The sequence below is a fragment of the Rhinolophus sinicus genome, chromosome 14 (assembly GCF_057876585.1).
Source record: "Rhinolophus sinicus isolate RSI-liver-muscle chromosome 14, RSI-T2T, whole genome shotgun sequence".
Classification (NCBI taxonomy): Eukaryota; Metazoa; Chordata; class Mammalia; order Chiroptera; family Rhinolophidae; genus Rhinolophus; species Rhinolophus sinicus.
The window spans coordinates 180,954,631-180,980,177 of record NC_142514.1 but is presented as its reverse complement, the minus strand read 5'-3'; the positions used below and the strand labels follow the sequence as shown (position 1 = coordinate 180,980,177).

General features: G+C 51.5%; 4 protein-coding genes across 6 annotated transcripts; 2 read left to right on the top strand and 2 right to left on the bottom strand.

The window, feature by feature from the left end:
• The first annotated feature begins 860 nt into the window (after positions 1-860).
• On the top strand, positions 861-10,723 carry NXF1 (nuclear RNA export factor 1). The gene is made up of 21 exons (XM_019713903.3): positions 861-1,023; positions 2,514-2,694; positions 2,914-3,067; positions 3,608-3,691; positions 3,800-3,904; positions 4,024-4,104; positions 4,188-4,257; positions 4,385-4,473; positions 4,600-4,707; positions 4,886-4,995; positions 6,822-6,858; positions 7,157-7,225; positions 7,306-7,361; positions 7,494-7,601; positions 7,913-7,971; positions 8,066-8,181; positions 8,299-8,341; positions 8,932-9,004; positions 9,532-9,714; positions 10,185-10,245; positions 10,371-10,723. The coding sequence occupies exons 1-21, from the start codon at positions 996-998 to the stop codon at positions 10,407-10,409; spliced, it is 1,854 nt and encodes a 617-aa protein (XP_019569462.2). The 5' UTR covers positions 861-995; the 3' UTR covers positions 10,410-10,723.
• Positions 10,724-10,793: 70 nt separating this feature from the next.
• Positions 10,794-12,040, top strand: TMEM223 (transmembrane protein 223). Its single transcript, XM_019713908.3, has 2 exons — positions 10,794-11,191; positions 11,612-12,040. The coding sequence occupies exons 1-2, from the start codon at positions 10,876-10,878 to the stop codon at positions 11,902-11,904; spliced, it is 609 nt and encodes a 202-aa protein (XP_019569467.3). The 5' UTR covers positions 10,794-10,875; the 3' UTR covers positions 11,905-12,040.
• A 92-nt stretch (positions 12,041-12,132) lies between these two features.
• TMEM179B (transmembrane protein 179B) lies at positions 12,133-14,323 on the bottom strand. The gene is made up of 5 exons (XM_019713907.3): positions 14,193-14,323; positions 13,140-13,327; positions 12,925-13,059; positions 12,687-12,765; positions 12,133-12,481 (listed from the first exon to the last, which is right to left on the bottom strand). The coding sequence occupies exons 1-5, from the start codon at positions 14,286-14,288 to the stop codon at positions 12,320-12,322; spliced, it is 660 nt and encodes a 219-aa protein (XP_019569466.3). The 5' UTR covers positions 14,289-14,323; the 3' UTR covers positions 12,133-12,319.
• A 49-nt stretch (positions 14,324-14,372) lies between these two features.
• Positions 14,373-24,520, bottom strand: TAF6L (TATA-box binding protein associated factor 6 like). Of its 3 annotated transcripts, none has more exons than XM_019713899.3 (12): positions 24,367-24,520; positions 23,567-23,626; positions 21,810-21,969; positions 21,301-21,387; positions 20,490-20,640; positions 20,285-20,335; positions 19,668-19,762; positions 18,323-18,397; positions 17,958-18,178; positions 17,475-17,607; positions 15,286-15,414; positions 14,373-15,193 (listed from the first exon to the last, which is right to left on the bottom strand). In XM_019713899.3, exons 2-12 carry the CDS (start codon positions 23,572-23,574, stop codon positions 14,423-14,425), a joined length of 1,881 nt encoding a protein of 626 aa, XP_019569458.2. In that variant the 5' UTR covers positions 23,575-23,626; positions 24,367-24,520; the 3' UTR covers positions 14,373-14,422. The 3 variants fall into 3 exon arrangements, with proteins under 3 accessions (XP_019569458.2, XP_019569460.2, XP_019569459.2); XM_019713901.3 differs by having other exon boundaries at positions 23,513-23,626; positions 24,367-24,502; XM_019713900.3 differs by lacking the exon at positions 24,367-24,520 and adding an exon at positions 24,151-24,291.
• Positions 24,521-25,547: the final 1,027 nt, after the last annotated feature.

The window sequence follows — 25,547 nt, the reverse complement described above, 5'->3', positions numbered from 1 at the left end:
GCTCACACACCCCAGAGGAAGCTCCAACTATAGACGACAATCACCAGACACTGGGCTGGCCCTAGTACTTTGGGGGGTCTAGGAGAGCCCATGTTTTTCCTAGCCCTGGCATTTTAAATTTCAACCCCCTCCTTGGCCTCTGTTCAGCTGGTGGCCCTGCTAGAATCTTGACTACCCAGTTGACACACCATGTGGGCCTAGGACATCACATCAGTTGTGGGTGGGGCGGTTTGTGAAGACAGTTGCTCCGCCAAAGCCTGACAAATGCAGCCTTTGTCATTTGATTCCACCACTCTCAGAAATTCATTTATTTCACAAATACTTGTTGAGTTCCTGCTAGGTGCCAGGCATAGTACTGAGTCAGGTGCTGAAGAAAAAAGCCGCGAATTATTCAAGGTCTCTGCTTCTTGGAGCTTACATTTAGTTTTCTATATCCTGATAATCCATTTTACAGGCGTTGAAAACGAAGCATTGATCCGCAGCCCACAGAGGGCTGAACTGAGACAAATACTGGCTATATCCCGCTAGGGGTCTGTGAGCCTTCACTCCCGCTGAGGCCCAGGTCTCCCATTCCTGGGAAGCCCTTCATGTGGCCCCTCTTCCCCGCTCCTCTCGGAGTCCTGGGCTTCAGGAGCCTGCCCTCTGCTCCAGCATAATCCTGGAGGTGCTGGCGTAGCCGCGGACGAAAGAAAGCGGGCGGCAGGGCGAATCAGCCCCAGCCTTTGGCTAGGCAGGCTCAGGTCTAGGGCGAGCCGGGCAGCGGCGGAGCCCCGCTCCGCGGCGCGGCTGTCCGCCCAGTGCGCACGCGCAGCAGCCTGCGCTCCTCCCCGGTGGCACCGCCCACTACCTGGGGACGTCGACGGCGCGCGGCGCTCTGGGCCAGATAAATGCGGCGGTGCCGGCCGTAGAGGCGCTTCGACCTGGATCACCTGGGCGTTCTGACGATTGGTGGCGTTGTGGCCCGCGCCTGAGCCCGCCCTGCTTTTCGCTGTGCCATGGCGGACGGGGGGAAGTCATACAACGGTCAGTGTTGTCCCCGGGAGTGGGAGCGGGGCGATCTGGGCCCCGGGTGGGCGGCGCTGGCCTAGGCCGCAGCCCTGGGGCCGGAGGCCGCGAGGGGCCCGCGTCCGCGGAGAACGGTGGAGGCGCGGGTCTGGGGCGAGGCAGCCCCGGGGGTCCCACCGGACTCGAAGGTGGGAGCCCGAGTTGTTGACTCCGGAATCCTGGCGTTGCGAGGAGCTGCGGCTCGGAGCGGGTGGTTCGGCGGTGGGGTGACGAGATTCCTTTGAACTTTGTGGGTGGTGGATCCCTGTCATTTCAGTTTGGCGGCCAGACTCTTTTTAATGTGAGTCAGTGCCCTTCTCCTGAGCTACCTGTGCCCTATTTTCCATCGCGTCCGGTCGGTTTTGCCCACCTTCCCTGCGGCTTTGGCTTAATATTTTAGACCTACACACCATCTCGATCTTCTAGACCAAACACTATACTGGGTCCAGAGTAGTGGTTTGGAGAACGTGACAGCCGAGGTTTCAGTCCTGAGTTGGCTACATCAAGCTTGAGTGAGTTAAACGCTCAGGCCTCATTTTCCACCCCCTTAATGCGGGTTGAAACAGTACCTACCTCCTAAGTGTGTGTGTGTGTATTAAAATTAGATCATTCATATCGAGTGCTTGGAGTATGGTAGTGCCTGGCACTGGAGAAAGTTCTCAGTGAATGTTAGCTGTGCTTTCTATTCATTTATTCTTTTTTTCTAGGGTCATTTCTTGAAGTTCATTGTTTGCAGGGTGCTGCGCATTAGGCAGACCTTGTTTGAAGTCCTCGATCTTTTTTTAAGAAACCATTCCTACACACCAGGATTCGGAGGGTCATATTCCTAGAGAGCAGTCGAGAACTCTTTGTTAAGCACCCTAGCTGCCATTAGAACCTGCATCTAGAAGTTGTCTTCTGAGTTAAAAGATATTTCTGGCCGAGGAAACAAAGAACTCACTCCCAAAACTTCAGAATTTGAGAACAAGACTTTAAAGGAAGCCCTTAAATTGGTCACATTTGTAACATACACTGTATAGGCAAAAAAAGCATTGTTTATTGAAAGCTGATGTAATTGTTGTGGTTGCTTGGCTTAAGGAGATGGGAGAGGTCACCATTCAAATACTGAGTAGGGTTAAGTAGGTTTGAGAGTCCGAGTGAAAGCAGATTTCAGGTGACTTTCGAGGGGTCTGAGTTGTGCCAAGTTCCACTTTTGGGTCGCTCACATTTCCACATTGTGTTTCTCCTCTCTGTACTTCCAGTTTCTGCTTCATTTTTCAAAAGCCCTGCATGGTTTCGCAGTGGTTTTTCCCTTTTTACTGCCATCCCACACAGAGGGTTCTTTCTCTGGAAAGGCGGGGGAGTTTGTGTGGAGGTAGCCTCTGTAGTTAGTTTGTATCTCATCCAATAGTGCAGCGATACTGTGATTGCGGTGCCACAGCACAGCGGCCGGGCCAGCTTTCTAATTTGTGGTCTGTTCCCAACTCCAGAGCATGATGATCGAGTTAATGTCCCTCAACGAAGAAAGAAAGGCCGGGGTCCTTTCCGGTGGAAGTGTGAGGGGAACCGTAGGTCTGTAAGAGGAGGTGGTGGCATTCGATCTTCCCACCTTGAAGAAGATGACAGAGATGTGGCAATGAGTGATGCCCAGGATGTTCCCCGAGTACGATAGTGAGTAACCAGTGGATCTGGTTTGAATTTATCGATTCTTTTACTTATATACTACTCTTACTGTTCATGTCATTTCTCTTCCTACCGACAAGAGTGAGGAATGCCAGGACCAGCTTAATGGTTGAACAGTCTTAGTTGTAGTCCTCATAACAGTGCAGCAAAGCCTTTGAGAAGCCATTCCTAGTGTTTATGGACATTTTATTCTCTACTTCCACACAGCAACCCCTATGCTGCACGAACTAACCGTCGGGGCGATAATTGGCACGATCGAGACCGCATTCATGTTACTGTGCGGAGAGACAGAGCTCCTCCACCGAGAGGAGAGGCTGGCACCAGCCAGGACGGGACCTCAAAAAAGTGGTTTAAGATTACAGTGAGTATCTTGGAAATAGATGGTGTAGGAGAGATGAGAGGCTGGGCTCAGAGTGAAGGTGTTTACCCTTCACACCACAAAATTAGTCTTCTGAGCTGTTTACTCCAGTCAGTCCTTTGGCCTAAGGATCAATGTCTTAGGACCTAAGGGCAGGTGCAGAAAAGGAATAGAAAGGACAGGCAGCACGGGGAGGAACGAAAGGCCATCTAAAGGGAAACGTGATAACTGATTGGGAGGTGGAATAACGCCTTTGGATGGCTCCACAGGGCTCAAACTGAGTCGTGGGGGTTGGGTCCCCTTGACTTCTGAGGGGCAGGCAAGGTGTAAATAATATCTTGGGACTATTAGAATCAAACAGTTTGATTCTTTTGATGAATAATAAGTATAAACAGACAAAAAGGAGGTTGAGGAATCCATGTCTGACTCCAGTAGTAAAGCTTTAACTGGTGTTTTCTTTAGAAAATGACTATATGAAGCACTAGATTGGATCTCCTTTTCAGCCTTAGTTTCATATTATTCCCTGCCCTTTCTCTCATGTAGATTCCGTATGGCAGAAAATATGACAAGTCATGGCTCCTGAATATGATTCAGAGCAAGTGCAGTGTCCCTTTCACCCCCATTGAGGTAAGTTAAGGCCTGAGGAGCTGGCTGGGCACCAAGGAAAGCGGAGGGGCCAGGCGGCCAGTGGCTCTGGGCTCCCAAGTCTAATGCTCTTGTTTTCTCTTCTTGCAGTTTCACTATGAAAACACACGGGCCCAGTTTTTTGTTGAGGATGCCAGCACTGCCACTGCGTTGAAGGCCGTGAACTATAAGATTTTGGATCAGGAGAACCGAAGGGTGTGTATAAAGGGCATGGCTGGCTGGGGGTGGGGATTGGTGCTCAGGCCACCGCTGGGTGTTGGTCCTGGGACTGAGGCTTCCTAGAGTTCACCCTGCCGTCCATGTCTTCCCTGCAGATATCCATCATCATCAACCCCTCCCCGCCACCCCGCACTGTACTCAACGAACTGAAGCCAGAGCAAATAGAGCAGCTAAAGGTGAGGCAAGCGCTAGTCGTGTGTTTCCCCCACTCCCTGCACACAACCCCAGTGACCACTGAAACCTTGTTCTTCCTCTGTAGTTGGTCATGAGCAAACGATATGATGGCTCCCAACAAGTGCTTGACCTCAAGGGCCTCCGTTTAGACACAGGTATAGTTCATGGCAGCGATTCCCAGATAGGTGGAGACGAGGGTATCTTTCAGACAGGGGAAGTCAGAGTGGTTTGGTGCTAACGCTGGCACAGGCGAGCCCTCTCACTTCCCTTTCCTTCCTGAAGATTTGGTGGCCCAGAACATTGATGTTATCCTGAACCGGAGAAACTGCATGGCGGCGACCCTGCGCATCATTGAGGAGAACATTCCTGAGGTGAGGCCTTTGCCCGGTGTTAGGTGGGAGGAAGCAGGGTGGAATAGATAGGATGGAGTTGGAGGCAGATTTGTCTCTGATCCCCATCCTTGGTGATACTTCCTCTAAACTCTTCTCTCCCCACAGCTATTATCCTTGAACTTGAGCAGTAACAAGCTATACCGGCTGGATGACATGTCCAGCATTGTACAGAAGGCACCCAACCTAAAGATCCTAAACCTCTCAGGAAATGGGGTGAGAATTGAGACCTGGCTTTGTTTTGGTTGTGGTGGGCAGAGGGTAGAGAGGATTGCGTTGTGGTGGCAAGAGGCAAAGGAAGGCATTGAAGAGATGAGGGTGGGATAGGGTATGGGGATCTGTCTGGCTCTCTTCACCAGGGTCTCTTTCTGCCTCTTCTCTCCATCCTTTGCAGTTGAAGTCTGAACGGGAATTGGACAAGGTGAAAGGGCTGAAGCTAGAAGAGCTGTGGCTTGAGGGAAACCCCCTGTGCGACACCTTCCGAGACCAGTCCACCTACATCAGGTCAGTTGTGGCCTGTGTCTCCCCTCCTGGGGACCTTCACCCCCTGGGAGGCTGAGCTAATGCACCCTTACCAGTGCCCGTCTGCAGGAGATGTGCAGCCCTGAGCTGGAACCACCTGTCCTTTGGGAGGATCACGTGCTCCTCCCTTCCATTTGTCCATATGTCCCAGCTTTGCCCCACATCTCCTTTCCTTTCTTTTCACCTGACTACTAGTTTGCTGGTTCTGTGGCCTTTCTCCTTCCTTCCTGAACACAGCCTTTTCTAGAATCTCCCTACCCTTTTGTTCCAGGAAGGGCACTTCCTCTTTTCTACCATGACTGGTGGTGTCTTTTGTATTCCCTATACATGGAGCTGTCTTGTGCCAAGAGCCTGGTATCCCTGGGCTGAGAAAGTCCTCCACCCTGGGACTTCCTGCTGATGGGCTGTCCCTCCTTTATCCTGTATTGGCCCCTCTTGCCCTTTTGTCAAGAGGGACCCTCTTCTCAAAATCCACTTGCCCATGGCTGTCGCCTGGGCTCTCCATGCTGAGGTTGAGACCTCCTGATGGCTGGTGCCATGCACTCTGTCTGTCTTGCCCAGTGCTGTGAGCTGGGCCCTCCCTGGAGAAGAAACCTGGGTTCCCCAAGAAATGTGACCAGAGCCGGGGCCCCGCCAGCAGGCGAGGGAATCCCAAGGCAGGTGCTGGGCGTGGAGGCCACGGGGGCATAGGTTACCAAGGAGACAGAACTGACCCTCTTGGGGGTGCTGTTCCTCCCTCACTCGCACACCTCACATCACCCTGCTTGGCCCCGGAGGATGGCTGGTTAGCCAGAGACGGGTAAGATTCCTCAGGGAAGGAACAACCTAAGACAGGCACAGTCGCATAGGGGCCATCGGAGAGAACTTGGGGGCCAACAGAGGTGGGGCACAGACCCTTACCCCCCCAACTTTGTAGGGGCCTGAACCCTCACCCCTTCTGAGGGAGGTCTCCTGCCCCCATGGCTGCTTTGCTTCCCATGCCCATTGCTTCCCACGCCCAGCTCAGGTCGGGACCCAGGGAGCAGACAGAAACCTGGCCTACGGCAACTGCCCTCGTAGTAGCAAGGATTTTTCTCCCTTGGATTTCTACCTTGGACCATGGGGAAAAGGGAAGCTGAAGGAAAGGGCTGTGTCAGGGGACCTTCTTCCTTTTTTTTCTCCCTCTTTTTCCTAAGTGCTTCCTCGCCTTGTAGTTCTTTTGCTTTCTTTTTCCTTTTTCTCTCTACTCCCCTCTACCTCTCCATCTCTCCCTTGCTCCTGCCCCATCCTACCTCTTCTCTCTTTCCCTTCTCCTTTTCCTTCTCTCGCTTCCTCTTTTGCCTCCCCTCTTCCTGATCCCTGCCTTGCTCATCTCCCTGCCCCAACATCCTGTGCCATCCCTGTGGTGTGTTTTGGTCTTGGCCACAGCCAGACCTGGCAGAACTGATGGATACCTGTTGAGGCAGCGGAGCCCCTGGGCTCCCACCCCATTCCCTCCTCCCGGGGCTGCACAGGTGAGTAGGTAGAAGGTAAGGGGGGCAGGGAGGGGAAGGAGGTCCTGGGCTTAAAGCCTGGGCTGGGAGTGCTGCATCTGTGGCACTCGGGGTCAGGCACAGAGAAGAGTCAGCTTTCAAGGCAGTCATTTCTGGGTGCCTCAGATGAGGTGGGGAGTGGGGCCATTTTTCTTGGCGCTCAGAGGCTGGGGAAGAGTGAGAGGATAATCAGGATGGGATGGCCTGTCCCTTGGGTGTTGATGTATTTGCTCCTAGAGCAGCCCAGGAGGCACAGTGGCTCTGAAGCGTCACTCACTTCTGTCCCGTTCTTGACAGCGCCATTCGCGAACGATTTCCAAAATTATTACGCCTGGTAAGTGCATAACTTTTTTCATTATTTTCTAACAAACAGCATTTCTCACCACCAAGCATGCCTAACGTGTTTGTATGACCATTACTCTGGGGACATATAACCCTTTGAGAATCCAACAAAGGCTACAATTCTTTCTAGAAAAATGCCTGCAGACAAAATGGCATCTATCAGGATTCCAGGACCCTTTCCATGTCTCTTTTAAACTTGACCTCTGTTCCCTTACTCTTAGTTTTCCAATCTAATTACCCAGCCTTTTTTCCTCTGGTTTACATTGTCAACTTTCACTTCCTTTTGGCAGGACGGCCATGAGTTACCCCCACCAATTGCCTTTGATATTGATGCCCCCACGATGTTACCACCCTGCAAGGTGAGAAAGGGGGACAGAGTTTGAATTTGCGTCGAGAGGAGAGTATTGGTTACATGGTTCTAATATCTGTTTGATTCCAGGGAAGCTATTTTGGAACAGAGGCCCTAAAGAATCTGGTCCTGCACTTCTTGCAGCAGTAAGTATCCTAGGGTCCCTGAGGCTGGGCAGAGGTGGGCTAGTCCCAGCACAACTCACTGTTGAGAATTATTGGGACCCTTTGTGGATCCAGACTATGGAGCAGAGACCTTCCCTTTTGTTTTCCCCACAGGTACTATGCAATTTATGACTCTGGAAACCGGCAGCGACTCCTGGATGCCTACCATGATGGGGCCTGCTGCTCCCTGAGCATCCCTTTCAACCCCCAGAACCCTGCTCGGTGAGTGTCACATCCCAGAACCTGCCCAGGACCAGTTGTTTTTTTTTTTGTTTTGTTTTTTGATTAAAATTTATCACTTGAAAGGTTTTATTTATTTTTTTTTCCATTTTTTCCCCCATTTTTTTTTAAATTAAATTTATTGGGGTGACAATTGTTAGTAAAATTACATAGATTTCAGGTGTACAATTCTGTATTACATCATCTATAAATCCCATTGTGTAAGGACCAGTTTTTTTTCAGCAAAAACAGGCCAGCACTTGCTAGTGTCCACGCTGCTCTGACCACTGTCCCCTTTTCCTCTTGTTCCCCAGAAGCAGCTTGGGCGAGTACTTCAAGGATAGCAGGAATGTGAAGAAGCTTAAAGACCCTAGTAAGTGTGTGATATGAGCAAAAGGGGTTGGGAAGGAATCAGTACTGGGGCTCGAGTGCGGAGCAGCCCCTAACCTTGGCTCCTTTGCCTATAGCCCTGCGGTTTCGGCTGCTGAAGCACACACGGCTCAACGTTGTCGCCTTCCTCAATGAGCTGCCCAAAACTCAGCATGACATCAATTCCTTTGTGGTAGACATAAGCGCCCAAACAGTAAGCCCTCATTTCTTCCCTGACAGCCTGGATTTGGGGAAGGGGCGGTTAAGAGGCAAGAGGGGCTCAGGCTCTGGCTGGGAGCCTGCATGGTAACTGTTGCTGCTGCTTTTTCAGAACACGTTGCTGTGTTTTTCTGTCAATGGGGTCTTCAAGGAAGGTGAGAATCTTTGGAGTGCTGTTTGAAGAATGCTCTTTCCCCCAGCTAGAGTCTTTCTCAGAACTCTCAGCTTCCCAGCTGCCTTCTCTTCCCTCTTCTTCCCCGACCTCCTGCTCCTGCTCTTCCCCCAAGCCGTCTTCATTTGCCTATCCTCTCTACCTGTCTTTCCTGTCTGGGATATGGGGAAAGCCTGAGGATTAGGACACAGACTTTGGAGTCCGGCACGACTGAGCTTCCATCCCCACCTTGGTCTGATGTGTCCATGGGCAATTGACATTACTTCTAAGCCTCAAATTCTTTACATGTAAAAGGGGGTCAGTAATAGCCATCCCATGGTAAATGGAGTGACTTAAAAAGTGCTTGACACAGGGCTTGGCACATGGATATCCTGTCAATGGGATAATAGTGGTCATTGCTGTGCTTTCTGATCTCTGACCCTCCTCCCCATCCCTGTTCCCCTGTACCCACATAATCATCCGCCTGGCCCACTTAGGGTTCTTTGTATCAAATAAGACCACGATTTGAGAAGCAGTTTGTAAACATAAAGCATGAGCTACTCTCAGGGGTCATTGCCATTGTTATCATTGCAGTGGATGGAAAGTCTCGGGATTCTTTACGAGCGTTCACACGGACCTTTGTCGCTGTTCCGGCCAGCACCTCAGGGTAAGTGTTTGGCTTACCACATGGGGGCCCCGTCCCAGTCCATGGTCAGCATTGTGGGAATTGGAGGGATGGGGTGGAGTTAGTCCTCAGGGTATTTTCAGAATTTCAGGAAGGTAAGGGAATCAGACGAGGAGGCTCACGTGGTGGTGAAGAACTTGACTCTAGCGTTGGACTGGCTGGGTTTTTCAGCCTGGCTCCACCACTTGTAGCTAAGGGCCGGTGTCCTCATCTGAAAATTGGTGTAACTATGTATTCACTTTCTGAGTCTGTTGTGAAGGTAAATGGGAGCTAAGAATTGTCCATGGGTTGGGTTGGGGCAGAATGTACAATAATAGACTGTTCGGTAGTTGACGCCATCTGTGGAGTCCATGGGAAAGTGCGTATCAATAAAATGATCAAAGGTCATGGCTAAGAGTGGGAGGGGGGACCTTGTATGTACTGAAAGAATCCTGAGTGTCAAGAGTAATGTTGGGGGGATGAGGTTATTTGTGTTTGTCCAGCTATCTAAGGTGCTTTTTGTCCCCAAGGTTATGTATCGTAAACGACGAGCTGTTTGTGCGTAATGCCAACCCTGACGAGATTCAAAGAGCTTTCGCCATGCCTGCGCCCACACCTTCCTCCAGCCCTGTGCCCACCCTCTCCCCAGAGCAGCAGGAAATGCTGCAGGCATTCTCTGCCCGGTCTGGCATGAACCTTGAGTGGTCCCAGAAGTGAGTGCTGGGCATGTGTAGGAATAGGGGTAAACTGAGGTAGGACTGGTAGTGAATAGTGAGTGTGCCTGAAATTTTAAAAGCCGAAACTTTTTTATTGCTTAAAAAAAGGACGGTCCATAAAAAAATTCCCCCATGTATAAATTAGCATAACAAAATTTAAAGCTAAAATGAAGTCCCTTTTTATATACTGTTTTGCAATTTACTGTTTTTACTTATCCCATGAATGTCTTCTGTCAGTGTAAAAATTATCTTTTGTTTTCTCGTTAGTTACTTAATACTCCTTTAGACCATTGATAGACATTTGGATTTTTGCTACTTTTCCATTTGTATAGATTGTGCAAGAATGTATATAATTGTTGGCCAACTTGGACAAGTGTTTCTAAAGAAAGGATTTCGAAGTGGCATTTAGTGATCAGAGTGGCTGCATGTTGGTTCTAATGGAAGTACCTGTTCTTCCCTCCCCCCAGGTGCCTTCAGGACAACAACTGGGACTACACCAGATCTGCCCAGGCCTTTACTCATCTCAAGGTAAAGTTTGGGAATACAATGGCAAAAAGACAGGGATCTCCTGGCCTTTAAGAGGGTCAGGTAATCTGGTGGGGCAGGATTGTGGGCCTGTCCGGCTCTATACTGATCTTTCATTTTTCCCTCAGGCCAAGGGGGATATCCCAGAAGTGGCGTTCATGAAGTGATCTCAAGTCATGCCCCAGAAGAAGCCCCTGTAAATAGTCCTTGGATATAGATGTCTCCTTGTCATGGTTGTCGTCTCCTCCTCCTCTCTGGCCCCAAGGCCACCCTGTGACTGTGACCCACGAGAGAGGGCTGCTGGATCCCTCTTCACCTGCCTTCTGCAAGACTCTGGAAGACTTTCAGAAGATTGAGCCTGGTGCCAGGAAGCCAAAGGTTACTTTGTAGAACTGACACTAAATTACCCGAAGGACTGAGGTGCTCTGTGTACTTATCCCCAGACTCCTCCCTACTTTTTAAGATAAAGAGTGATACTGTATTTTGTGTCCTGCGCACTGGTTTTGGGCCCGCCCCTATGGTGGAGGGGGTGGGGGGTGGCGTGGAGGCTGCCTGCTTCAGGCCAATTGCGGAGATACGGGGGCGGGGCCTGCCTGCAGGAAGTCCCACCCCGGAAGCAGTGTGGCGCCGGCCATGGCGGCACCTGGGAGGCGGTGTGCCGTGCAGCTGCTTGTCGCGCTGCGGGGCCTACCCACACGTCGAACCCTACACGACGCTACCCCGCCACGGGATGTGTTGCTTTTCGAACACGAACGAGGCCGCTTCTTCACAGTTCTCGGGCTGTTCTGCGCCGGCCAAGGTGTCTTCTGGGCCTCCCTGGCCGTGGCAGCTTTGGCCCGACCCTCGGTCCCGGCGCGGCCTCCGGACACGGAGTTCCCAGACCGCGGCCGTTTGGACGTGCGCTCCGCGCTCTGGCGCTACGGCCTGGCGGTCGGCTGTGGCGCCATCGGTAAGGCATGGGGTGATTCCCCACTATGGGAATGTGGGGTGGCTGGGCACGACCCCCCCCCGTTAGGCAATGAGAGTAAGGGGCTCCTGACCCCCCCGGATGAGGAAGGGTGGGCCGCCCACTATTGGAGCGCGAAGCACTGGAGATGGAAGTCCCTGAGCGCCAAGCCCTCGGATAGGCGTAGGCTGAGGTCTTCCTCTCACTGCGACCTTGACCAAGTTATTTCACCCCTGGACCTGTTTTCCCGTCTTTAAAATGGGGATGGACATCTATTCAAGTTGTTGGGAGGAACTAGTAACAAAATTCTGGCGTATAAGAGGAGCTCAATAAATGTTACACCATCACCATTTGTTTTTGTTCCGTACTAGAAGGGTTGCTTCCTCTCGTGAAAACCCTCACCCCAATCTGCTCTTCCTGCAGGTACTCTGGTACTTGGTGCTGGTCTTCTCTTTTCCCTCCGCTCTGTGCGTTCCGTGATGCTACGGGCTGGAGGGAAGCAGGTGACCCTCACCACTCATGCCCCCTTCGGCTTGGGTGCCCATTTCACCGTTCCCTTGAACCAGCTATCCTGCATGGCCCACAGGGGTGAAGTCCCTGCCATGTTGCCTCTGAAGGTTAAAGGCCGGCGCTTCTATTTCCTCTTGGACAAAAGTGGACATTTCCCCAACACGAAACTCTTTGACAGCACTGTGGGTGCTTACCGTAACTTGTGAAAAAGCAACCTTGGGACAGTCACCCCTCCCAGAGGGGAATAAAAACTGAACGTTAGGGATGGGGTGACACAAGGTGACCCAAGATTCACGAACAGCAAATAAAAACAGCCATCCCAAGGGCAGCTACCTGAATATACCTCTAAGTTTGATCCATGTCTGTTTAGCCTTTACTCTTTCCTCCCATCCACCTACCTACAGTGCTTCAATACGAAGAACTCAGTACCAACATGAAGGAAGAAACGAATATATTTTGGTACAAAAACAGCTGTAGGAAGAGAGGTAGAGGGGACCTGTCATACATCCCTTATGAAGGAAAAACTGAGGCTCCCAGCATAAACAGGGCCAAGTGGGGTAAGAGGATTGCAGGCACTTGGGCACCGGAGTCTATGGCTGCAGGAAGCACTCTGGTTACTCTTCAGGAATGGGAAAGGCGTGGCCCAAAGAGAGCATCTGTTTCAGAGCTCCACTCTGAGTCCCCACTCTCCAGAGGTGGGTATGGGGTGGCTTCAGACTTCCACTGCACGACCTGGAGCACCAAGACCATACACCACAAAACCAGATTGACCCAAGAAGAGTTCTGTGGGAGACAGGGACAGGCGTGTGAGGAGTGAGGCCATCTCAATCCATTTCCACCCACATGACTCGCATCTGTTTGCTGTCAGGCTGAGGAGCCCTTCAACTCTTCAGCCTGTCACTTATGGGCACCGTTACAACTACAGATGTTTCTATGGATCTGTGTATCCCTGGGTCTCCACCCAGTCTTTTATATCCCAGGACCTCACTTCAGCATTGTGCAGGTTGGAGTAGAACTGCAGAGCGGTTCCAGGAGGTGTCCATGGAATTTTCTGGGCTTCAGAGCAGCTGTGAGGTCAAAAAGACAGTTGTTGAGATGGGCTATGCCCCAAACACTCCTGTGCTTGGGTGCCCTTGGAGATGAGAACGCATGTGGATAAAAAGGGATCCCTTTGCCAAGGGAAGGTACTCAGCCCCAGCCAGGCTTCCTTCCCCCTCTCCCATTACCTAATTGTAGCGTTCAGAGAGGTGATGGACTTGCAGAGAGAACTGGTGCCAAATCGGAGGACACAGGCAGACACTAAGACCAGGAAGATGCCTATCGCTGAGATGGCCAGTGCAACACGAAGCCCTATCCGGCCTCTATGAGGAGGGAGAACAAGCCTTGTAGTTGAGGTGGGACTCCTCCTACCTCAGCCCCTGGCCCTAAGTGGGAAAGTCACCTGTGGGAGTCCTCGATGCAGCTGCTGTAGACCCAGAAGAGCAGAAGCAGGAGACAGTAGAGAGCCAGGAGCCCAGAGGCCCCAGCCACAAAGTAGCAGAGGGAAGGAGCTGAGGGTCGGGATAAGGCCAGGGAGGAGCGATTCAGGGAGACCACACCATACAAGGGACAGCTGCCACTGAAGGAACCCTGTGGAGAGAAGCTGCTAAGTCCTAATTTTCAGGTTAGTCCCTCAGGATGCAGCCTCATGGCAGGTGTTAGGGATAATAACATAGGCCAGGGCCACACTAGGAAGTTACTTGTGTACTGTGGTTCCCTGTTTCTGGGCCAGAAGAGGGCTTGCTGGGGAAATAAAACCTGCAGTGGCGAGGATCAGGAAATAGGCGGTGGTTATAAAATACATTGAGCTTCAGAGGTGCCTTACAAGTTCTGGTTTCCCCTGTGCAGAAATCCTAGAATAAACCCAGTACTTAGGTAACGTAACAATGCTTCCCAATCTGTAACGTAGTGCCTACTTTATAGGGATTAAATGAGCCTATATTTACTAACAAGATTGCCTGGCTGGCGTAAACACTCTGTAAATTATTGGCTTCTGTTTTATGTAAGCGTTTTCCACATCAATATTTTGTCGTTTAACACATTGTGTTGCAATCATGTGGTAGCTTGACCATCTCCACTACACTATGCTTTATTTCTTGGCGTAGCTCAGCACAGTAGTGTCTGATTTCAGGATGAAGGCAGGGCCTGGGCCGACTCGTTTCAGAACCAGGGTAAGGTTATGCAGCAGGAGCCACGAGACCGGGCTGCGTCTGGTGCTGCAAGTCGCTCCAGAAGACTTGTTCTTTTGCCGAGGGAATGACTGAAGCATGTCCTGGGCAGACGGAGCCACAGAACGCGATCAGCATCGGTCCATTTCCGCCGCCCTGCGCCCGCCGGCCCGAGGCGGCCCGGCCCGCAGAGTAGTGGTCTCGGGTCAGGACCGGCCCGCCCCCCCGCTTACCCACCCCTACCCCTACCCCTCTCCGCCCCGCCCCGCCCCGCCCCGCCGCCGCACCTGGGTCCGCGTCAGCGCCGCGGCCGCCACGGCCCCGCACAGGAAGGCGGCGGCGAACAGCGCGAGCTCCGCGCGCTGCAGCCAGAGCAGCGCCATAGCGCCCTCGCCACCAGGAAATACGGCCGCCAGAGACAACCGCCCAAGCCCCGCCTCATCCGGCGCGACCCACAAGCGAGCAGATTTCACTTCCGGGCGCGGGATTTATTTACATTGGCAGGAGGCGCGCCGCCTCAGAGCGGCAGGTATAGCGAGTAGTCCGACAGTGCCCAGCGGCGGGCCGGGCGCCCGGTGCGGCCGATCATGGGCAGCTTCTGCACGTAGCGGGAGGCCGGACTGGGCCCGTACGGCGCGGGGAAGGCAGTCTGGAAGAGGCGCCCGCGGCACCGCCTCCCGGCTTGCCGTCCGGCGATGATGAAACGGAAATGGGGGGCGCCGCGCGGGGCGAAACGGCTCTTCTGGAAGACGTCGCGGGTACCGGCGCCCGGGCCCTGCTGCCGGGGCGCCCCCCGCGCTCGGTGCACTCGCGGCAGCGGCCTGTTCTCAGAGGCGGCGGGTGTAGAGGCTGATGGGGGACCGCTGCCCCGGGGGCTCTCGTCGCCGTGTGGGCTGACCATGGCGTTGGCCGTCAGCTGCGGCATCTTCCGCACCGAGTCCGGGGCGGCAGCCGGCTCCTTCTTGTCGCCCGGCGGCCTGGGGGCCGTGGGCGCAGGCTGACCTGTGCCAAAGCGGGTGGCCAAACTGTCACCGAAGAAAGTGTAGAGCTCCCGGTAGATGTCTGCCAAGGTCACCGAAGGAGTAGGTTCCTCCGGCCCCGCACCTCCTGGTGGCAACGGGAGGCCAGACCCAAAGCCTGGCTCTGCGCTGCCCCCAGAAGGAGACTCCTGCAAGAGAAGGCTGTCCCACGGCAGGTCATCCCAACGCCGGCACCCCCTGCCGCCTGGGCCACCCTTGCTGGGCTCTGCTGCCTGGGCCTTCATCTTCAGCAGTCGCTCTACGGCCACCTGTAAGAGCAAAGGGATTGGGACACACAAACATCAAGTATTCCAAAGTAAAGCCTGCTGAGCTCATGCAAGGAAGCGGGGCTGGCACTCACCAGAATAGCTCCATAGACTTTGTGCCCATCTGCTTTAACCTGGGCATTAGATACTGAATAGTCATCTAACACAGCCTGCAGATTTGTCCAGTAAGTGGACAGGTGTGGGTACAGGACTCGTTCTACTGCCTGGAAGGGAGAGAAGGAATGCAGTGAGTGCCTCTTTGTTGCTCATTGCCTCTCAAGAACCCTTTCCCATGAAAGACCTGCTTTTATCTATGATACAGGACAATGCACGATCTTAAATTTCCTGCTTGGCATACTCAGCCAACATTTACTTGGAACCTACTGTGTGCCCAAGACTTCACTAAGCACTAGGAGTAAATACCGGGTACAAAGACAACATAAAGTACCCCCACTATCACTAACATAAGGGCTAAGAATGTATATGTTATGTGTGATACCCAGCGCTAACAATAGTTTGCCAACCGCTGCTCTATACAGTCAATAAGCAAGTACTGTCCTTACTTAAACTGGGACTCCGTTCAAACCACAAAAACAACAGATCAGCGACCTGGACTCTTGATTATATAATTTTAAGTCCTGTGATTAATTTGGGGAAAGCAATTAAGACTTCACAAAGGAGGTGCCATTTTTGATGGGCTTTGATGGGTAAGCGTTTTTTGGTTAGTCATCACTGCTTGAGGATTTGAAAATGTTGACAAAATTGACAAGCTCCTAGAAAAACATAATTTGTTGCTGACTCAAGATATCTGGAAGCTTAAATAATTCTATAACTATGGTAGTTAAAAATCTAACCACAAATAAAATGTCAAAATTTGCAAAGTCTACAGATATTCAGTCTTATTAAAACCAATATAAAAAAGAAATCTCTTCTACCTCATTGTATGAAGTCAGTATAACCCTGATCCTAAAACCATACAAGGACAGTACATGAGAGGAAACGAGTGATTTCACTCATGAATATAGATAAATACTTGAAAAATTTAGTAAACCCAACAGTATATAGAAAATGCATTATATTCCAATAAAGTTTTGGATCTTTCTAAAGACTACATACCATAACCAAACTGAGTTTATTCTAGAACTGTAAAGATGGTCTACTATTAGAAAACCTATACATACAATTAATCACATTAACAGAGAAAAGCACGAAAACCTGAGGATCAATTCAAAACATACAGAAAAAGCATTTGATAAAATTTCAACACAAATTAATGATAAAACTAAGAATATAATTTTCTTAATCTGAGAAAGGTTATCTACAAACAGAAAGTAAACAACAGTCTCAGTGGGAAAGGTTATTAGCACTTCCTTTAAAATTGGAAATGAGACTAGGTTGCCCATTATCATTATATGTAAAATGATATTAGTGGTCCAGGTAATGAAATAAAGGGATTAGGTTTAGAAAAGACGAAATAAAGCTGTCATTATTTGCACATATGATCTACATTAAAAACCCCAAAGAATCCACAGACAGAAATGACAGTTTAGTAGATGAATCAATACACAAATCAACTGTGTTTCTATACGCCAATAAGAAATTAATACTGTGAAAAGAAGACACCATTAGAACAACATCAAAGAACATAAGGCTCTAGAACTAAATTTAATAAAGTATACGTAGGTTCTCTTCAGAGAAAATTATGAAAGGATTCTGAAAGACAGTGAAAAACCTAAAAAAAGGAGAAATTATGACATATTTGTAGACAAGATTTAGTATCATTGAAGTCAATTCTCCCCAGAACTGATCTAATAGATTCAATGGAATTCCAATAACAATCTCAATGACAGCAAAAGAATTTACTCCAGGTAGGCAAGAGGGATTCAGCAGAAAAACCCATTCATATAACCTGTCAAATTAGCAGGTGCATAGGCATTTGATAATCCCTAGACATGCTAAAAAGGTATGTGACAAAGCTCAATATCTAGTCATGTTTAAAATATACTCAACACAAGAAGAATTGAGGGTTAGTTCCTTAACACGATAACACAGAATGGGCAGGAACTTATGAAATGATGGTATATTAATATCTGCCGTGCTTCTGAAAGGATAAGACGTTTCTATATAGTAAGTCAGGCTGTCACTGAGCCTGGCCTAAGGCAAGACCTCAATACACGACGGCAGTAAGCATATACCCTTTTTATGATAAAAGATACCCAAATACTATTTTTCTAACTACAAATGGGAGCTCTTATGGCTCTGTGAGAAAGGCCAGGGTCCTCACCTTCCAGCCAAGGGCATGCAGCCCCACCACAGCCCCATAGTGAGAGCAGAGAGGCCGCACAGGATCTGCCAAGACCTTCTGCAGGGAGAGCAGGATCTGCTGATAGAGACCACTTACAAGGTCGCCATGAGTCCTGTGGGAGCAACACTCGGTCAGAGGGGGACGAGGCACAGCACCACCCACCATGACTCAAGTCACAGCACAGACAGAAAACCACTTGTACGGCACACTGGGGTAAATGAACAAGGTAGCCAGGGATGACTGGCCCCGGCCCTGAAGGCTGAAGGACCAAACCCTTGACACCTTTGTCAGGTGTGTAGAATCCCAGTGTGCCACGGCACACTGACCGGGAAGCTCTAAGGGAAGGGGCTCCTGAGCACTCAACATATGGCCTCAAAGCCAGGAGTCTCACCCCACCTCCCTACCTAACCCACTCAGCTCTCAGCCATCCCACCCTGTATTCAGCTCTCGCCCAGTGGCTACCAGAAGATGTGACTGAGAAGGAGGGCAGCGCCATCCCGCAGAGTCCAGTGGTCATTCAGGGGGTTGATGGAGGCAGCCAGTGGCTCCAGGACACAGTAGAGGACACTGCCCACCAGGGAGCGGACATAGGGCCCCAGACAGAGGTGTGGGTTCCGAACCAGGCTCCGTGCCACTTGCAAGAGCCGGTGTAGCTGCTCCAGGTCGTGGCTTACAGATTTCACCTGTTAGTAGAAGACGGTAGCTTAGGGGGACACGAGGGTGCACAGGGGCCTGCCATTCTGATGGCCCCTGCCATGAGGCCTACATGCTGCTGGGTCATCTCCTCCCCACAAAACTTCCTCCCCCACCCCAGCCTGGTCACTTACCCCACTGACCACATAAACAAAGTAAGGCAGGAGCGCTGCAATCTTGGAGTTAGTCTGCAGGTCTTGGAGAGCAATCTGAAAAGGAAGGGGCCAGTCTGCACTGGGTCCACCAGGTAGAAATCGACATTTTTTTTAAAGGACACTTTATCACTTATGTACTAAGGTTTCCAATGTTCATATTCTTTGATTCAGCAATTCGACCTCTATAAATTTAACCCAAATTTAATCCACTACAAAAGAAACCCACTCACATACCCACACACAGCAGTGTCTGTAACAACAAAAAACTGAATACAATCCAAACGCTCAACGTATTTTTACCTGAGGAAAGCAGTTCTTCTAAAACCAGATGTTTAGATAATACCATTTCGGTTTATACTAATAGTTTACACATAGAAAAAAAAAGTGAGGGTGACTCTACGGGAGACTTTCACTTTCTACTTTGTAAGTTTTTATGGTATAGTTCTTCTCGAATACACATATATGCTGGTATTATTTTTATAAGCAAAAAAAGATATCAGAGTAAGTAAATGAGTAAAACCATCTTAGCCCGAACCTCTACCACCTGTGCCCTCCAAACTCCTCTGGATAAAGACCCCAAGCTTCAGCCCTGTGAAAGCGGACAACAGGCTCGGGAGGAAGGAGCTCAGCTCCCAGGCCCCGCATCCAGCCCCTGCACTGTGCCTGGGGAACAGGAGCCAAGCATGCAAGACAGGAATGTATGGTAGCAACACTCCTGATTTTCAAGGGAAATAACAGCAGCAGCCAGACATGTGGAGAGTGGAGGATGTAAAACCCTCGGAGAGAAGCCATACGGTTGACAGACCACCAAACTAGCCTTCATCTGGCTCTGGACAGAAGAGGACTGACCACGGGTACTGTCCAGCAGGCCCTGTGGAGCCCCAGAGGCTAAAGCAGCAGGGGCTGGGATGAGGCCTGGGGACTAAGGACTGAATAGCTAGTCTCAGAGCAGGCCTGGCCAGCATCCTGACCTGGCTCCCCTACTTTTTCTCCTCCGCCCCGCCCCCTCTCAAGTCCAGGCAAGTGGAAGCTGCAGTGTGAATACCCAGGTCAACAGATATTCCAAGAACGGGCTCTGTAATTAAGGTGTGGGGAGACTGACCACCTGCTGAGCTGCCTGTTTCCCTAAGGAACAGGATTCCTCCTAGAGTAGAAAGGGACGTCAGCACTGGAGGAGAGCCTGCCTCAGCGTGCCCGCTGCCACGGAGGACAGCTGGCACACACATCAGTCAGTGTGGCGAGGACAGGAAGCAGGCATCTGGAAGAATTTCACAGGAATTCGAAAGTTGCAGTTTGTGTCCCAAATTCGGACCCACTTGCTCACCTTCATCAGCTGTGGGTCATCGCCCAGTACGGCTCGAGTCACTTGCTGGTAGTACTTAAGAAGGTCATCGGTCAGTGAAGACACAGCGCTGGGTACTGCGAGACCATGGGCAGGAGGTGGTCAGGGTGGACAGCCAGCCCTCTCTCGGGGCCTCCCCTGCCTGCTCCCCCACAACCACCATCCCCACCCCCAAGGAGCCCATTCAGAGGGGACTCCCAGAGTACAGCGCCTCTGAGCAGCTTTACAGGCTCTCTACACCTCTGTGCCCTTTACGCTGCCTCCCTCCCCTCCTCTGCCAGGCAGATAGTTTTTCCTGCTCAGTTCTCAAGCCCAAGCTCTGCTCAGCAGACCCTGGACGTGAGACATCTCCACTCAGGGACGCCAGCATGCTGCCCAGACTTCCATGCTAGCATCCAACACATGGCATCATGACTGCTTATGATGCCATGTGTTGGGCTTCCATCTCCAGCTCTGACCCCTCTGGGCAGGGACCAGTGCCCACTCATAACAGGGTGCTGGTAAATACTTGTCAGATGAAGACCCTGGGTTGCACCACCCTCAGCTGCTAAAGGGAGTTAGGTCCAACCCGAGGGCCCATTCCCCACACTATCCCTTACCCGATCCTTGAGGTGCCAGGTTCCCTTTGCCATCTAGGTAGGAGACGTGAACTAAAACCAGAGCAGAGAAAGGGTCAGCCTGGGGTTTTGCCCCTTATAGCACCACGCACCACACTGAGTTCTGCCCCATCCACGAGCCAGCCCATCGCCACTCCTCTGACAACCCAGCTCTTGTCCCCACCCCACGCAGGACCCCAGCAGTCACCTCTCACAGCCGTCTCGGCACAGCCTTTGGGGATATTGGTGGCCAGGGCCAGCTCGACCAGGTTCACCTCTCGGTCCTCAGGGAAATAGAGTTCACCCTCCCTGGCGGCGCGCAGGGGCAACACCTCCTGGGATCCGTAACCACACACGGCCTGAGCAAAGAGAGGATCGGAGAGCAGGCTGAATCCAGGGAGGGGAGAGGTGCTCTCTGGTCGGGGCAGGGAGCCCACGTTTGAGGTAAGTCCAAAAGTCCGGAGAAGAGGGGATGATGTCTGGGGCTTCAGGCCCATTGCTGGGAACTTGGCTGGAGCATCCAGTGCTGACTGCATCCAGGAGCAGAACGTGGTCCCTCCTCCCAGAGCCACAAAGGCTCTGAGCCCACCCCCCACACTGCTGGTCCTCCTCACACTCACCCAACGAGAAAAACACTACTGTCTCCTAAACATGACCTCCTTCCCTTCTCTCCCTGCCCCAGAACAACTATGCAGGACTCTAACACCCACACTGTACTCAGGCTCCTCCCTCACCCAAAATGCCTCCTCTTTCCCTTAGTCACGCCTCCCTTTAAGGCCCAGCTCAAGTCCCATCTCTTCCAAGAAGCCTTCCTTAACCTCCTGGCCCCTGTGGCCTCCTGTCCCTCTTTTCTGAACTCATGGGCTTTAGGGGCCTGAGCCAGGCACCCGGTCCTGCGGTTGCTGTGAGTTCACTTCGTGTGTGCATTTGGTCTTCACGTCTCACTGCATTACCAGCCCTGAGCTGGGCATGGAAGTGGGCTCATGCCAGCTAAGCTCTGTAATCCATGCTCCACTCACCTCCACGCTGCTCCATCTGAGGGCCCTGTTGAAATCCTCGACAGTCAGCTTCCGGCGTTTGGTGTGTTTCATGAATTGAGAGCTATTCTGGGAGGGGAAGAACAGAATCAGGGGACAGGGAGCAGGAGGGACGGGGCCCCCAGTGCAGAGAGGCAGTCTGGGGAGGAGGCAAAAAGGACAACAGACCAGCTATCAGAAAGCCTGGATTCCAGCTCCACTCTTATGCAGACAACCCCCAATGTCACGGTCCTTCTCTGGGCCTTGGTTTCTCACGTGCAGAATGTGAGTATGAATCTGCGTGGCCCGCCCAGTGGGGCTGTCGTGAGGAGCACGTGAGAAAATGCAAGTGTTGTGTTTGCTGGAAGCCCACTTGGCTAGAAGGGGAGCTCTGGGAAGGGCAGGACTGCCTCCACTGTATTCCCTTAAAGCACAGATCCATTCGGTGAATCAACCCTTGTGGGAAGGGGTAACCAAGGACAGTTGGGGGTACTGGAGTGGAGGGAACACACCTGCGTGGCCTCTCTGAGGCGGTAGCACACATCCTCTGCGAGCAGGGCCGCCACCTCATCACTCAGCTCCAGGCCTGTGCTCTCTGCCATGAGCCGGACTGACTCCCGGGGGATCTCCACAAACCGCCGCTCCTCTCGCTCCGACATGGCCCCGGTGGAGCTAGGAGTAGGGAGGGAAGGTTTAAAAAGCCACCCATCCCTCTCAGAGCCCAGAGCCTGACTCAAGGCACTCTAAACTGGTCTTGCAGCTCTGGCTCCGGAATCTCAAACAAGGAGCCACAAAGGCTCTCAGTGTCCAGCTGGGGAAACTGAGACTCAGAGCAAGAAACAGACTTGAGCTGGGCCACAGGGGAGACAACAGTGACGCCTGAGGAAGCGCCTGGCCCTGGGGTCCACAGAGCTGGGTCCCAGCCCTGCCCTACCACTTCCTATGTGAATTTAGCTGAGACCTTCATCAGTCTGAGCCCTGGTGTCCTAAACTGTAAATTGAGGCAATAATCCCTGCCCTCCCAAACTCACAGAGTTGCTCTGAGGATAAAGTGAGATAATGTATAAGAAAATCGGGGACTAGAACACTACACAAATGGAAGACATTACTATCGTTCATTATAAACAAAAGCTTCATGCCTTCTCCCTTTTGATTCTTGCTACAACCACTATGTACTAAATCTTGATGAAAACACTACTTTTATCCTGATATTCCCTTGTTTGAAAATCTTCAATACTTCCCCACTGCGTATAAAAGGAAAGTCCAAACTCCCGGGCTTGACATTTTGTGTTTGGTCCCAAATCCCCACAGCTGTTCAAGCTGATCCCTTCTCCCAGTAAGACCAGTCTGGTGATTTCCAGCCTGCCTATGCCTCACCACCAGTGCTCAGGCTGGTCTGTTGCCCTGTCTACTCCAAACCCCCACCCCCTCCTCTTTGCTAAGGCAAATCCAGTCACTCCTTTGAGGTCTTCCTGTCCCATATGCCATCTGGGACTATCAGAATTTTAGTAGTTGGGTTTTTGCCCATGTGTCTGGTCTTCCCCAGTTTGGTGCAAGGTCTAAAAGCACAAACCTGCTCTTCTGTTCACAGGATATGGCAGAATAAGAACTCAGTAAAAAAACTGCAGCTGTGACTGACTTCAACACACACCCATGAGAAGGTCGGCCCCCATGAGGCATCAGCCCCACCAGCAGCAAGGCCATGTCCCACGGTGATCCACTCAGGTGCTGCCCCACTACTCCTCTCTAGCAGGATTCACTGGGTCACCAGTGACCTCCAGGTTCCTAAATCCAACGGACATCCTACCTGGCCTCCCCACAGCATTTCTCCCAGTGGCTCCCCACTGCCTTCGGAATAAAGAACAAATCTGTACCATGGCTCCAAGGCCCTGAATGTGTACCTACTTCTGCTACACCTCTTCCTACTCTCTTGTTTTCTGCATTCCCGTCTGTTGCCTCTTTCCATTTCCTCAAAACACCTTATTTCAGGACTATCATACATTCTGTTTCCTCTACTTGAAATGCTCTCCTTCACCTCATCCACCCTCAATCCTTCTGTCTAACAAATGCCTAGTCGGTCCTTCAGATCTCGGTTCAAATGTCAGTTGCTCAGGGAAGTCTTCTCAGACCCCCACATTGTCCCAGTACTTTACCTTTAAAGCAGTTATCACAGTCTGTAATTATATATTTGTGCAACTTTTTGATTAACACCTACCTCCCCTCTAGATTGTAAGCTCCATGCTGGCAAGGATCATGCCTGTTTGCTCACCTTTGCATCGCCAGTGTCGGGCACAGTATCAGCACATAAGACGCCCTCAATACACGCTTGCTGAAAAAACAAAGAATAGCTATTTTTCTAAGCACATGCCATGCCTGAGGCACTGAGCTAAGTGTTTTATACCGTTGATACCTCATTTTATCCTCATTAACAATGAGATGGGTATTATGTAAGTATTGTGTCAATTTCACAGTCAAGGAGGTGAAAGCTCAGAGAGGCTAAATGTGAAATGATTTGTCCAAGACCACCCAGCAAGCACTAAGTAAGGAGCAGGGACTCAAACTCTTGTCCTAACGACCAGGTGCGGAGGGCTGTGTGCGGAACAAGGCCTGGATTCCCAGCCCCAAAACCTGGCGTTGGAAACCCGCCAATAGATAATTGTTAAGTTTCTCTTTCCCCATCTGTAAAATGGGAGCATGAAGTCCTGCCCAGTGAAGGCGCGGTGGGAGTTTCCCTATTATGTGCCCACATTAAGACCCACAAAGTCCGGCCTCTGACCAAGGTCTCTTCTTCCTCAGCCTCCCCTCCGCATCCTCAGCCACCAGCCACAATGGTAAGGAGGCGTGGGAACTGACCTCTACCGGCCTCCGCGAAGCGCATCCTCCCACCCAGCTTCACTCATCCCAGATCCAGAGGTTGTGGGGTGCGGTGGAGGAGGTCAAGGGTTACCGATCTTGGGTCACGTGGTCAGCGAAGGGGGCGGGCCCCCAGCGGAGCGGGTTCTAAGGCTAGTGGGAGCACGCAGTCCGCAGCAGGACAGGGAGTCCTTGAACTTGCTAGGTCTTGCTCACCTGAGGGCTCCTGTGCGGCGAAGGAGGCTACAGAGACAGCCGCGACCGCGGCACCGGCAGCGGCAGCGGTAGCGACAGCGGCGGCTCGCAGTCACCCAGCTCACACTAATTCCCTCTCTGGGCGCGTAGGCCCCGCCCTCCACGAGCACAGCCAACCGAAGAGCACCTTGCGAAGTTCCCGCCCTCCAGGGGGCTTCCAGTCACGCGATTGGCCACGGTGAAGGTACTGTGAAAGACCCAGGCGCCGGGGTCACATGACGCTAAGATTTGCGCTTCTTAAAGCAACAGCTCTTGGGAATTTTGGGAGTAACCGTGCGTGGTTTGCTGTACGTTTTAATAACCGTGTTCTCAAGGAAAGCGTCCCCATTCCCTTGGTCATGTCTGCTCCTGAGTTCTCGAGCACTTACATTTACGCGACGGCAGCAAAGCTGTAGATTTTGGTATCTGACAAGTTTTCCTGCCCCCTTAGCGGGGCTCAACTTCACCACTCCATCACCTGCCACTTTCCCTTTCCAAAAGGATGGATGGGGCTCCTGGGAGGTAGGTAGGTCTTCTCTGCGGGTAGAAGGGTCTTCTGACTGGGCCACACCCACGTGCAATCTCCAGCCTCCAGGGCTCTGCTCATTTGGGCACCCTATCGCGTATCTTCCCCTGTTCCCGTCCAATAAGCCAGATATAAGCCCTCATCTGCCTCGCAGACTGTTTTACACGCACACATTTTCCCGAACTCGGGCGGTTCTCAATTGAGAAGCAAGTGGGCTTGTTGTGTAAAGGATGATATTTGGAATCAGACCAACCTAGGTTCAAATTTTGACACTGCTTTTGGCAAATAACCTAGGCACATTTCGCGCCCACCCACCCACTCATCTACTAAATGTGGTAATAATCGACAGGGTTACTGTCGATTAAGTGAGATAATGTCTGTGATGGCACCTAGTAGAGTTGGTGGTTGAACTTTCACTCACACATCATGAGACAGACAGTAAGTTAATTCCTTTATCTTCATCCAACATGGGGTTGTTTGCATGGGCTATTCTTTATAGAACTGAGTTTTCTGTAGGGGAGCATGGATGTACACATCCTCACCCGTCATTCCTTTCAGAGTAGATGCTGCCTGTAGAAAAGATCCTCTGAGACCAGAGCTGGGAAAGCCAGATGGATGTGACTGGGGTTGCCATGGC

Excerpts from the sequence above, each read along its gene's own strand:
- NXF1 (XM_019713903.3), top strand. The coding sequence starts at position 996 with ATGGCGGACGGGGGGAAGTCATACAACG. Across the intron at positions 1,024-2,513 it reads CGGGGGGAAGTCATACAACG|AGCATGATGATCGAGTTAAT; the intron begins GTCAGTGTTGTC and ends TCCCAACTCCAG. Across the intron at positions 3,692-3,799 it reads TCCCTTTCACCCCCATTGAG|TTTCACTATGAAAACACACG; the intron begins GTAAGTTAAGGC and ends CTCTTCTTGCAG.
- TMEM223 (XM_019713908.3), top strand. The coding sequence starts at position 10,876 with ATGGCGGCACCTGGGAGGCGGTGTGCCGTGCAGCTGCTTGTCGCGCTG. Across the intron at positions 11,192-11,611 it reads GGTCGGCTGTGGCGCCATCG|GTACTCTGGTACTTGGTGCT; the intron begins GTAAGGCATGGG and ends CTCTTCCTGCAG.
- TMEM179B (XM_019713907.3), bottom strand. The coding sequence starts at position 14,288 with ATGGCGCTGCTCTGGCTGCAGCGCGCGGAGCTCGCGCTGTTCGCCGCC. Across the intron at positions 13,328-14,192 it reads CGGCGCTGACGCGGACCCAG|GGTTCCTTCAGTGGCAGCTG; the intron begins GTGCGGCGGCGG and ends TTCTCTCCACAG. Across the intron at positions 12,766-12,924 it reads TCTCTGAACGCTACAATTAG|CTGCTCTGAAGCCCAGAAAA; the intron begins GTAATGGGAGAG and ends TTGACCTCACAG.
- TAF6L (XM_019713899.3), bottom strand. Across the intron at positions 20,336-20,489 it reads TGCCGAGACGGCTGTGAGAG|TTCACGTCTCCTACCTAGAT; the intron begins GTGACTGCTGGG and ends CTCTGGTTTTAG. Across the intron at positions 18,179-18,322 it reads TTGTTTATGTGGTCAGTGGG|GTGAAATCTGTAAGCCACGA; the intron begins GTAAGTGACCAG and ends TTCTACTAACAG.